General features: G+C 38.4%; 1 protein-coding gene and 1 pseudogene across 1 annotated transcript; one reads left to right on the forward strand and one right to left on the reverse strand.

Annotated features, from left to right (window-relative positions):
* The first annotated feature begins 3,745 nt into the window (after positions 1-3,745).
* On the forward strand, positions 3,746-4,985 carry LOC148587944 (uncharacterized; annotated as a pseudogene).
* A 3,652-nt stretch (positions 4,986-8,637) lies between these two features.
* Positions 8,638-10,671, reverse strand: LOC132172191 (methyl-CpG-binding domain-containing protein 4). The gene is made up of 2 exons (XM_059583641.2): positions 10,582-10,671; positions 8,638-9,362 (listed from the first exon to the last, which is right to left on the reverse strand). The coding sequence occupies exons 1-2, from the start codon at positions 10,621-10,623 to the stop codon at positions 8,868-8,870; spliced, it is 537 nt and encodes a 178-aa protein (XP_059439624.1). The 5' UTR covers positions 10,624-10,671; the 3' UTR covers positions 8,638-8,867.
* Between the last annotated feature and the right edge of the window lie 1,380 nt (positions 10,672-12,051).

Raw genomic sequence — 12,051 nt, forward strand, 5'->3', positions numbered from 1 at the left:
ATTACATTCATTGAGGCCGAAGAGTGGATACTCTGATTATAGCTCACAACACTCTCGTTACCCCTGTCGATGTAGTGCGATGGATTGCCTACAAAATAAGAGAGTGTTAAAGAGTCCACCGGTCTGTGGAAACTCTAATGCTTAAGTTATCATTCATATGTAGAGTCATATATCGCAATTAGCTAAGGGTTTTTTAGAGGAGTATTTTTGTCCTCTTTTACCTGATGCGTTGTGTCATTTTTATATTAGTTTTGGTAGTTGATACCTTGTAGAACTCTATATCGTGGGGGAGATCAATATTAATTGAATACCGGAGTTCATGATCTCTTGGGATTTGCATCCCTCATTTAAGGAGATTATGCAGTTATTATCAGTATAGTCTTTGTATTTAAATGTGATTCTCCATGTACATTGTATTGGGTATAGTTTTCCATGAGGAGAGGATTTAAATTCAACTTCCTCTATCAGCTGGATTATCTTCCATATAGATGTGGCTGAGTGGGACCCACGAGGGGATTTTATCCCCCAACAACCCCCATCTTTGTTTCTGCCTCTTCAGAGTCTCCAGAGGTTCCTCTCCGGCTGTGGTTAAAGATAAAGTTTGACTAATGTAATCAAATCAACAACTAACACGTACTGCTAAAAGCCTAAAACTTGTCATGAATTTTTCTGAAATCATAGCTATAGCATACCTTCAAAGATAGTGGGATTAAAACAGTTCAGATTTGCTATTATTTAGACAAAGAGAAAACCGACTGTAAAACATTACTTTTACAGCAACCAATTAAACACTGACACGTTAGTTAATAGAAAAAAGTTGAAAACACTTGATCTTTAAGCCCAAACCAAGATATCAAAAAAAAAAAAAAAAAAAAAATCGCTTTTCTCCTATTCATTCCTAACCACAACGTATCTACGTAACGAGATCAATGACGATACCCATTCTTAGGTCACTACGCTACGCCCATTTGCCGTCGTGTTATACGATTGAAATTACAGTTCAATTCTTCTACCAAACTGATATATAACTGAACAAATGGTTCAAATTCGGCAAAATCATAAACCATTCTTGCAGGGAGTTGTACAGAATCGAAACCCATTCTTGCAAATGACAATTCTTCTACGAAATGACAATTCTTCTACCAAACGATCATAGCATCACGGTGAAAACCCAGTTGGAGTGGGATGATAAAAGTGATGGATGGGTTTTTTTTGGGTGTTTTCATTTCTATTCTGTATATTGTGTTTGCTGATGTGTTACATTTCTATTGGATGCTGCAAAAGTAGTGTTTTACACCTTGACTTGATAGTAGGGGCTCTCTTTGACAAATAATGATCTTTGATGCGCATAAAGAAGCCAGAGGTATGGCATTTGGAAATTAACGATTTAAATAAATGTAAAAGTTTGTATTACCGAGTCAAACGGATTTGACATATTGAAAACAAAAATTAATTAACTCGATAAGTTACACACAAACTTCTGCATTTGTTTAAATCGTTAGATGAAATTAAGAGCTCAAATTATAAAATATAAGGAAAACTTCACTTTAGTGCCATAAATTACCGCGTTTTTTTATAAAACTCTCATGAACTTAAAAAACTCTCAATTTGAACTCCTAAACTTTTAATTGCAATCAATTTGAACCATTCCGTCATATTTTAAACTTTAAAAGTGATAAAATGATCTTTATATCCTTGATTTTTTTTTAAAATTCCAAATTTATCCTTAATTTAAAATTAATTAATTAATATTTTTTTTAAAAAAAAAAAACTTAATTAATTTAAAAACAAAAATTGAGGGTCACCAAGTGACCCAGGTGGGTCTCAGCCAAAGACCCACCGTGGGTCAGCAGACCCACGTTGGGTCACGGCCAGACCCGCGTGAGTCTTCTAACCCACGTCGAGTCGCTGCCGTGACTCACATGGGTCAGGTCGTGACCCATGTTGGGTCTGGCTGCGACCCACGGTGGGTCTGCTGACCCACAACAAGTTTGACCATGACCCAGCATTTTGGTCTTTATTGAATTTAAAAAGATGAGAGTTTGGATACACTTGGGTGGGTTTTTAAAACGGGAATATCTTCCGTTCGGTCAGGGCGTAAATGACCCAATTTACGCCCACCAACCAGAAGGTGACAAGTTAGCTTATTTCAACTTACAAAATGTACTTATCCACACCAGAATATAACACCCCACCTGCTCTTAAAATGAAACCCAAAAGTTCTCTTACAAAAAACCCTGCCCACCGGCTCTCTTACAAAAAAATTTCTACATCAACAACTACAGACCAATCGAAGGATGGTTTTACAGCCCTATAAAAACAAATTTTCTACATTTCACTAACATTAAAACACAGTTACAGCCCCAACTCAAAACACATGCAGTAATCACAAAATTTCTTAGAACTCATCGGTGGAGGAATGGTTTTTTCTAATTCCCTCGGCCGGAGCAACGGTCGTGAATCGTCGGAGTAGCCTGGCGGTGTGGGCTTGGCGGAGCTGGGCAGCGTGGGCTTCGCGGGAGGTGGCAGCGTCTTTGCCGGAGAGGGGGCGGCGTGGTCTAGGCAGTGGAGTTTGAGAAATTTTTCTGGTTCAGACTATTTGGTAAGCTTTTGTTAGGGAAATTATCGGGTGAAGTTTGCTGTTTGAGTTATTATCCTATGAAACCAAGCTTATTTTGTATGTTGAAATAATATGAGGTAGCAGCATTTGAGTGGAAGGCAAAAAATATGATATTTTCTGCCTTGACCGTATAGCAGCAGCACTTTTTTAAGGGCGAGGCTTACATGCGATACTATAGAAGTACTGCAATCTGCGGTAATATGGGTTGGAAGGCTAAGATCTTCCAAGGGGATTTTAACCCCAAAACGGCAGTAGTAAAGGCTTTCTTTTTTTAAAAAAATTGGGATGCCTGTTAACTCTTTTTCAACTCTGTTTTATGGGTAGAATCTTTTCCTTTCACATCTCCCCCTCATTTTCTCTCCTCCGCTGTCCAAATCTCCTCCCTCATCTGCCACCCAACTCCAGCGCCGGCGTCAACAACCTCTGCCGCTGGTTCTACGGCACCTTCCAATCCGACAACTAATTCCTCCAGCTCGTCGCTCTCCGCTTCCTCCCCATCATCGCTGGCGTCTACCTCTCCTGCGTCCATCGGCACAGGCACCGACACTTCAGAACCCACACCCTCCACATCTCCACCATCTAATTCCCTCTCCAAAGCCCCAATCAGCCATTCAATCACTCTCCTCCATCCTCCCGGCCTCAACCCCACCTCCTTCTCTCTCCTCCGCTTTCTCTCTCCTCCACATCTCCGGAGAAACCATTGTTGCTGCTTAGAGATTTTGTAATCGATTGGCGTGAACTGAACTGGGTAGCTAGTGATGGGAGTTGGTCAAATTTTGCACATGATTTCTGCTATATTTAGTTAACAGGCATCCCTTTCGTCAATTTTTTTTTTTTAAAAAAAAGCCTTTCCTACTGCCGTTTGGGGTTAAAATCCCCTTGGAAGATCTCAGCCTTCCAACCCATATTACCGCAGATTGCAGTACTTCTAAAGTACCGCATGTAAGCCTTGCCCCTTTTTTAAAACAATGGAATCTTTATTGAATTTAAAAAGAGTTTAAGAGTTTGGATGAAAGACCGTTAACTTTTATTCTACCTTATGTAAGAAGGAAGAAGCTATTCAGTTAGCTAGTTTCCTTGTGCTTCTTCTTCTTCTCAAGCCTGTCTCGTTGTTCCAGTATATCCATGGAACCGCCTACGAAGAAGCAGAATTCAGGTGATGATGATAGATTCAGCGACCTTCCAGGTGAAGTTGTTCATCACATTCTTGATTTCCTCGGGACGAGGGGCTTTGCGAGATTAAGTTTCGTATCAAAAAGATGCCGATTTCCTCGGGACGAGGCACTTTGCGAGATTAAGTTTCGTATCAAAAAGATGCCGAGAGTTGTGCATTTCAAACCCTAATTTGTGTTTGAGTAACATGGACGACAAATCAGGTGGATCTAGCTTCAACAGATTTGTGGATAGATTCATGGCTCGCCGCTGCGCGGATGGGGTGAAGACGGGGCGCTTTCTGCTCCGTTGGTCTTTCGATGATGAAGACGACGAAGAACGCCGGGTGGAGAGGTGGTTGAAGAAAGCAGCAATAAAATTGGGTGGTGTCGCAGAAATTAGCCTTAAATTCATTCGCCCCCAACCCCAACCCCGCCGCCCTAAGCCAAAACCCTTTGCCTTGCCACTTTGTGTTCTGCTTTGTAATTCTTTAAGGTTCCTCGAGGTCGATGCCGGGAATGGCTTTCTCAGATTACCCCAGCTCGTTCTGATTTTGCTACAGAACTCGAGAGCTTACAATTACGCCACGTTCGAATCGAAAACGACTGCAATTTGGGAGAATTGCTTTCATCTTTCAAGTCCTTCACTTGACAGAATTAGCGGGGATAAAGGGTATGACTATCACCAGCTCGTCTATTGAGATTTTATCAATTGTAAGCGTTGATAATCACCTCTGCGATGTTGAGATTCAGCAGCTACACAAACTCTATGACCTTAATCTATTCTGGAATCCCAAATCCCCTAGAAGTTTGTCACTGAAAATCTCTGCTCCCAATCTCCAAACATTTAAGTGGAGTGGAATTACTGTCGATGACTACTGTATGAGGGATTCGCCAGATCTTTTGCGAGCTCTAATTGGTCTTCATTTTCCTGCTCAATCGAGGGGGAATCAAGCTTCTACCGAGAATAACTTGGTTAAGATTCTTCACAGCGTACAGAAGGCTAGACATCTAAAACTAATTTAGGTCTAAGAATAATTTATTTTTTGCTTTGCATTGATTTTACATTTGATTTGCCTTGTAACGTTGTAGGCTTTACTTAAGCATGGTTGTTTGCCAATTTAACTGTGATAAGAACTTCAAGTGGTGACCAATTCGAACCATTGTCCTCCCTTCTCAGAGGAACAACTACTCTAAAGCGTCTCAATCTATAGACCACCCACTATATATATATGGAAATATATATTACATCTTTTAACTCCGTCAATTTCATCTTCTCTCTTATTCTTCTTTTATCAGGTGATAAACTCAATGCCTTCGTCTTCAAGAGATCTTCCATTTAAGATGGAATATTGGCAATCTCAAATCTTCATGTTTACTCGTCAACTGAAAACAGTAATTGTGCGGCTCTTCGATAGAGAGAATGAAATAGAACTAATCAAATATTTGCTCACCAATGCACAAGAATTGGAATTGATGCTCATTTTGTATACATCACCAGTGTCATCAGGTGTGATTACTAAGTTAAGAGAGTACAAGAAGCCTTCAACAAAATTGATTTTACGTGATGTTTAAGATATGAGAGATGGTTGATTGTGCTGATTGCCAATTGGTGTGGTAAATGCTTTTTCTTTACTTTTTGGCATTGATTATGTAATCACTGGATATTGATAACACCTTAATCCGAAAGGGATCAGTAAATTTTATTTTATCAAGTTTGAGAAGAGATGGATTCCAAACTACGTAATGAAAAATTTAAATCTTGAGTTGACTTAAGAGGGACCACAACAACAGAAAAAGAGAAGAAATGAGAATGCTATCACCGATCATAGTTGAGGCGGTCCAAAAGAAAATTGCCCGCATTCATTATCATAACCAATCTTACCCCATGTCATGACCAGAGCTTTTATGTTGCAAAGAGTTATTAGCGAACAAGCTTGGGTTCGATTTAGATAAACTTGATTTGGTCTCGGTTCATTTAGTAAATGAGCCGATCGTGAACACAAAAATGTGATCGATTATTAATCGAGACATACTCGTATAAATTCAGCTTGACTTGGTTAATGTTCGTGTACATAGATCATATAAACTCGACTCGACTTGTTAACTTGTTAACATTATAAACTCTTTAAAATGTTCTTTCTTGACAAAACTATATAATAAAAAGGGTGTTCAACATAGTAATAGGACTTTGTGCCCTTCTTTTTCATTTTTTATGATATATATATATATATATATATATATTGGTATAATATTTGATACCATCAGCCTGATTTGTGCTCGAATAAGGAGGCCAAAAAGGCTAACCTAGCACAACATGAATACACATCTTGCTAAACATATATGCTGTGGACTGCCTTGTTATCGTCAATGACTTTGTTTGCCACATATGGCATTGGCTTGCATTCACTAATATTTTCTTTTTTTGTTTTCTTGACATTTAAAACAAACAAAAATTAGCTATAAACTGGTTTGTAGACATTTGGCATTTAAAACGGACAAAAATTAGCTACAAACCGGTTTGTAGTCATTACTACTAGCCGATTTAGTAAGATGACAAGTGTCTTAATTTTTCAAGCTTTGATTTTTATTAATGGATCATAATTTTTTCTTCTACAACGGTACGGTTTGAGAGAGAGATTAGATTAGAAGAAGAGATGTTAGCTTGAGAGAGAGATTAGGTTAATTAGAAACGTTAAAAAACAAATTGAAGGTTAACACCGTTAAACTCACTTAAAAGTCACATGGTTTAGGATACTTGTCTTCTTATTAAACCGGTTTGTAGCTAATTTTTGTCCAAAACAGAGATAGTACTCCCATCCATCTTCAGTCAAAAAAATTGACGGAATGTGACAATTTACTTGATTGAATTTTCTGATCACCTAATTACACGAATTGCATCATAATCATCTTTCAGAAACAGAGGATCCCCAATTGCATAACTTTTATCGTTTGTTAAATGAAAACACAATGCTACTATGGCTTTGTTTTTGCATCAGGTTATGCATTAGTGCTAAAAATTGCTCCAGGATTACCTTTTCTTCCCCCATGTATGAGATCAGCAGGGAACATATATAAGATGAAGAGGAATAAGCTTTTTGCTTTGAAAGGTTAACAATCTTAAAGATAACATTTTCTACCTAAAGGTGATATCTTTTGAATCCAGTCCAGAGCTCACCGAGCAAAATGATAGAGAGAGCCCGAGAATCCATCTTTGTTGTACATGCCTGAGAATTTCTCAGCTAAATATATAAGGAGCATATGGTCTTTACTGCTGCCTACCACCAATATAAGCTACTATACTTCATAAAAATGAAAAAACACAAAAGCACAAAAACAAATAAGCTAAGCAGAAGAATGGATAAGAATGAGAATCCCCTAAGAGAACCTTCCTTCCTGCGATAGGTAAAACATTTTTATGTACCATTTTCTCCAAATAATAATGCCTCACTTTGATTATAATTTGTGTTCCCTTTTCTGTGCCAGAAAGGTCAATTTCATCGTTGGCAGATGAAAAAATGATAGTGCTTTGTCAGTTTTCCCCCTTGTCGTTAATCCCTTATCCATAAAAAGATGGCTAGGGCAGAGGTGGGAGAAGTATCTTGTGACTGCTTTGTAGTAAGCCCATTTTCAATTTCTTCTGATGTAGGTTGATAGCCCTATGTGAGGATATATATGCTGCAAAAGCAGAGGGTGAGCTTGGAGTAGAAGAGGTACTTTACTGGACGCTGGTGAAGATTTATAGGTCACCACACATGCTGCTTGAGTACACCAAAACTGAGTAGAAGAATCCAATGCAAATGCTGCCTTCACTTCCCAACAACTTCTCGCACCTAGGTATAGCAGAAGAAGGTACTAACTAGCATTCATTTATATTGGTAGGATACAGCCAATCACAATTCTTCTCTTGCGCTCCTGAGAAGCTCTCTGGCCATAGTGAGTTCTAGATGTTTTATCATACAGGCATTCCGGCATCTTGTGCTCTTAATTTCCCTATGTATTTGTGCTACATATGTGCATCTGGAATTCTATTCAACAAAATCAGATAGAACCATACTAAATAGGAAAAAAAATTACTTCAACTCTCTCTCTCTCTCTCTCTCTCTTTCTCGTGTAAACGCGCTCGCACGTGTGTGCACGCATGCATGCCCACATGTTGCAGGACATGTGTGTGTATTGTGAATGCTATAAAATCTCCATTTAACTAATTTCGGCCAATCAAGTCTCTCCTTTAATTTTACCCTCATCAAATTGGGTGACCAAATTTTCGTGGAGCTTTCTTGGCACTGCGTTAAATTGGGGGATGGATTATCATATCAGGTCTCTTAAGATGGGAAAAAAAAAATGAAAATGGTGGTTGAACACTCTCGATGTTCTCAGACCCATGGACAACACAAGGGTTTGGGGGTATAATTCCTACACCATGCGTTCACTTGCCAAATGAAGCACTGATGTACTTTTCGACCTAGACCTCAGCTATGCCATTCCAGAATAAACAAATGAAGGTAAGTTGGTGTTTGGTGCACGCTGGACCCGGGAGACTCTGCATGAGCCAATCGTCATGAATCATATGTTAACCTACAATGGCTTAATTACCTAATAAACTCTCTATTCTTTACCTAAATTTTGGCTAAAATTGGTAAGTTATCCAATTAATTCTCAGGGGCCCAAAAAAACAAGGAAGCTACGATGATATTCCTTTTGAGAGAAAAAAGATACTAAACTTTCACCCTCTGGGATCTCATCAAATGAATTACTGGCAATTTCTTGCAACTTGGAAATCAATTTTCGGCCCGTTTATATCATGCCAACCTTCAAAACACTAGTGCAGAAAATGGATGGACATTAGCAAAGCAACTAGAGGGGAAAAACTCAATATTTTCAAGACAATAATTGTCTAGGAATTCATATTCATCATATTAATAGGCACGATCCAACAAATTCCATGCATCAAGCCAAGTTTATCCCAACAACATCCTCACCAGATTAATCTTGCAAGATACATGCTACATCTAATTGCACCACACATCATGTTAATTGGAATGCGCCAACAAACTCCATGCTTAAAGCTAAAAAGAATACTCACCAGATTAAGCTCAAATACAAAGGCTCTTGACCCTTTTCTTACTGCTACCATTAGAAGAAGGATTTTCCAAAACATGCTCAGGAATGGTGTCCTCCATCACCTTTGGGCTACCAAAATCAAAATCTGAAGGATTCACATCTTTGTACTCTGGATTTTCTTTTACAAACAATCCAATCTCGTTACGGGTTCTGTATGTTTTCCCTGTGGGCGTAGTGAAGTAAGAATCCAATTTAGAGAAATCTTTTCTCAGCACCAACTTTCTCTTAAAACCTACTGGGGTCTTCGGGATGTTAGGCTTGTCAATGACCCAAGTCCGAGTGGCATCATACTCGACATCAGCAGGATCCTCACACGAAACATCAGGTTTTCTGTTGCAATAAAATGGTTCCTCAATCAATTTACTTCTGATCTCTTCAAACTCTTCTTGTGTATCAACCAGCCTCCATTTAGAGCATTCCTCGCATTGCGCAGCATATAGACCAATTGAATGTGTTTGTGATGATTTCTGTCATGAAAATCCAAAAGTATATAAGCATGCAGCAAAATGCTTGAACAACCAACATGCACTACTTAATCCGTTGATTCAGTCCAATAATGAATAAGGAGCTCTCATTTTTGAATTTCTTCTACCCGTTTCAATTAGCAAAAAGAAAAGATCATCAACAGGAGAATTTATATCCTTTACCACAAAACATAAACTACTGAAAAAAAGTATGTGCTTGAACATGTTGTTTTCCTTTTTCCCTTTTTGCTTCTCCTACCAAGCTAACATAAAAAAACAAAGGTCGCAAAATCACTAACTTTAAAGCCAAACAAACCAAAGAGCATTCAGCGATACTCATGCTAGTTCTGGTTAAAAGAAATATCCAAAGTCTCAGTTCACCTCCTTTAGCTCCTCAAATGTTTCAGTTTTTGCAAAGTTTTTGAAGTCCAAAGAGCCCAGCCTAGCCATGGAGGCTAGATACAGTTTTTCAATTAGAAATCCATGGATCATAAACTACACCTCCCCCACAGCCTTTTGCTATATAATAAGCATTCATGAAGACTCATGCAAATCTAGTCCAAATTTATATAAACGAACTCCAAAAAAAAATCCCAGCAATTAAATACATTGCCAAACACCCTTATATACAATCACCCAGATAACAAAATCCCTACACTTTTTTTTTTTTTTTTTTTACTTCAGATTTAAATTCATCAATGTGCACGTGTAAATCATCATTGTGCAAGTGTAATGAGCTACATCTTCCAATTGTTTGGTAGAAATATAACTATCGCATTGCAAGATTCAAAGGCGCCGCATACTCCTATCAGCACAAACAAATAACTAAACGAATAAAGGGCCAATACCCAGTAACAGTCCACGCTAACCCGCTTTTAGGTTGCTGAGAAAACTGAGGAAAATAACACAAACGCAACAAATTAAAGTATCCTAATAATCAAACAAGCATTTATTATATCTGTTTCGGTTTCCGAAGGTGATTAACTCGATTCAACTGAGTTGAACATAGTCCTAATACGCTCAGCTAATAGAAATTTCTCTTTCCTCATGTAATCAAACATCTATGAGCAGGAAAAAAAAAAACAAAAAAAAAAAATCAAAACTTATTTTCCTAATTTTCTCGGCAGCCAACGAGAGACCTATCTCTATATTTCATGAAAGACCCTCAACTATGAATATAGATTACATGTGAAATTGAGAAACATTATTCTTTGAAACTCACCTTGGATGGAGTTTTGGGGGTTCCCTGGCTTTTGGGTTTCATTGCGTATCTCTCTCTATCTGTTCGCTTTGTAGGCCGGGAAGAAGAAGACCCTCAACTACCAATGTAGACTTAGTTTGGCTTTGTACTTGTAGGCCGGGAGGAAGGATAACATCACCTGCTCGAGCACAAATAAGCGTCAGGTGACTTAAAATCGTGCCACGTGGAGACCGGCTTTACTTTTTTTTTCTTCTTCATTTATTTTTTCTTCAAAAGTGAAGTGGTCTACACTTTATTTTGTCGCTTTGGTGTTATGACTCTCTCCTTTTATATATATTTACTATAAAAATTTATGTACATGTAGGGGTGTAAACCCGATTCCAATTAACGATTATTGATTAAAATCGCTAACTGAAATCAGAGTAGTTGGTTGGTTAATTTTAAAAATTGAAACTAGTAACTGGTTACCCAGTTATGTATTGACCGCCAGTTACCGGCTAATTGCTAACCAAAATCGGAGTAGTTGGTTGGTTAATTTTAAAAATTGAAACTAGTAACCGGTTACCCAATTATGTATTAACCGCCAGTTACCGTTTGGTAGCCGGTATTCAGACTAGTAACCAGGTTTTTTAAATACTTGGGTATTTTGGGCCTATTTTGAGTATTAGTCCTATTTTTTGGGCTTAATTTAGCCTTTTTTTTTTCTAAAAAAAAAACAATTATAATTTTCTTGGCCTAATAAACTAGGCTTTGTTGTATACACCCGGTAACTGGCACCGGGCCCGTTATTGGATGGTAGCTGGTTATAACCGGCAAGATTCTTCTCCCTTGAAGAATCTTTAAATTGGTTTTCGAACAATCCAAATCAAGACTAAAACAGGCTAAAAATACCAAATTCTGCTTGAACTAGCCTATTTAGACAGTTTGATAAGACCAATAGGCTGCAACAGTAGCTCGATTAGCTGGTGCAGCTTGGCGCTCGAGTCGGGTTGAGCGTCTAGTTAGATCCGCGGATCAAGCCTTGACCGCCAACCGTTGACAGGGCCTAATCTGCTTGGGCCTTGACTTTTTGGGTTTGGGCTTGCATGACTAACTTTCAAGCCATATGCTTTCACTTTGGGCCAGGTTGAGATGGGCTTCAATGGGTTTTGGCCTAGTAGAAGAAGAGCTGCATTGGTTCTCCTCTGACCTTCATGAAAGTTATGGCCGCCTTCCATAAAGACAATAAAGTGTGGGAATGACTACACTTTGATCATCGCCTGCAACACAGTTATAGGGCATGTTGGAAAACTTAAGAGTATGGCAAACTCAAGCACATCATCGAAATTTTAGTCCAGTTGCATGGAGACAATGATGAATTTGTATGTCCAACTTCAGATATTCATAGACTCTGTTATTTTTACTGCAAAAATTGCTAAATCTAAAACAATCCTATGTTGTCCCACATAAAATGGATGGTTCATATAAACTGTAATACCTAGATTATGTAGT

The sequence above is a fragment of the Corylus avellana genome, chromosome 1 (genome assembly GCF_965113065.1).
Source record: "Corylus avellana chromosome 1, dhCorAvel1.hap1.2, whole genome shotgun sequence".
In the NCBI taxonomy this organism is placed as follows: domain Eukaryota; kingdom Viridiplantae; phylum Streptophyta; class Magnoliopsida; order Fagales; family Betulaceae; genus Corylus; species Corylus avellana.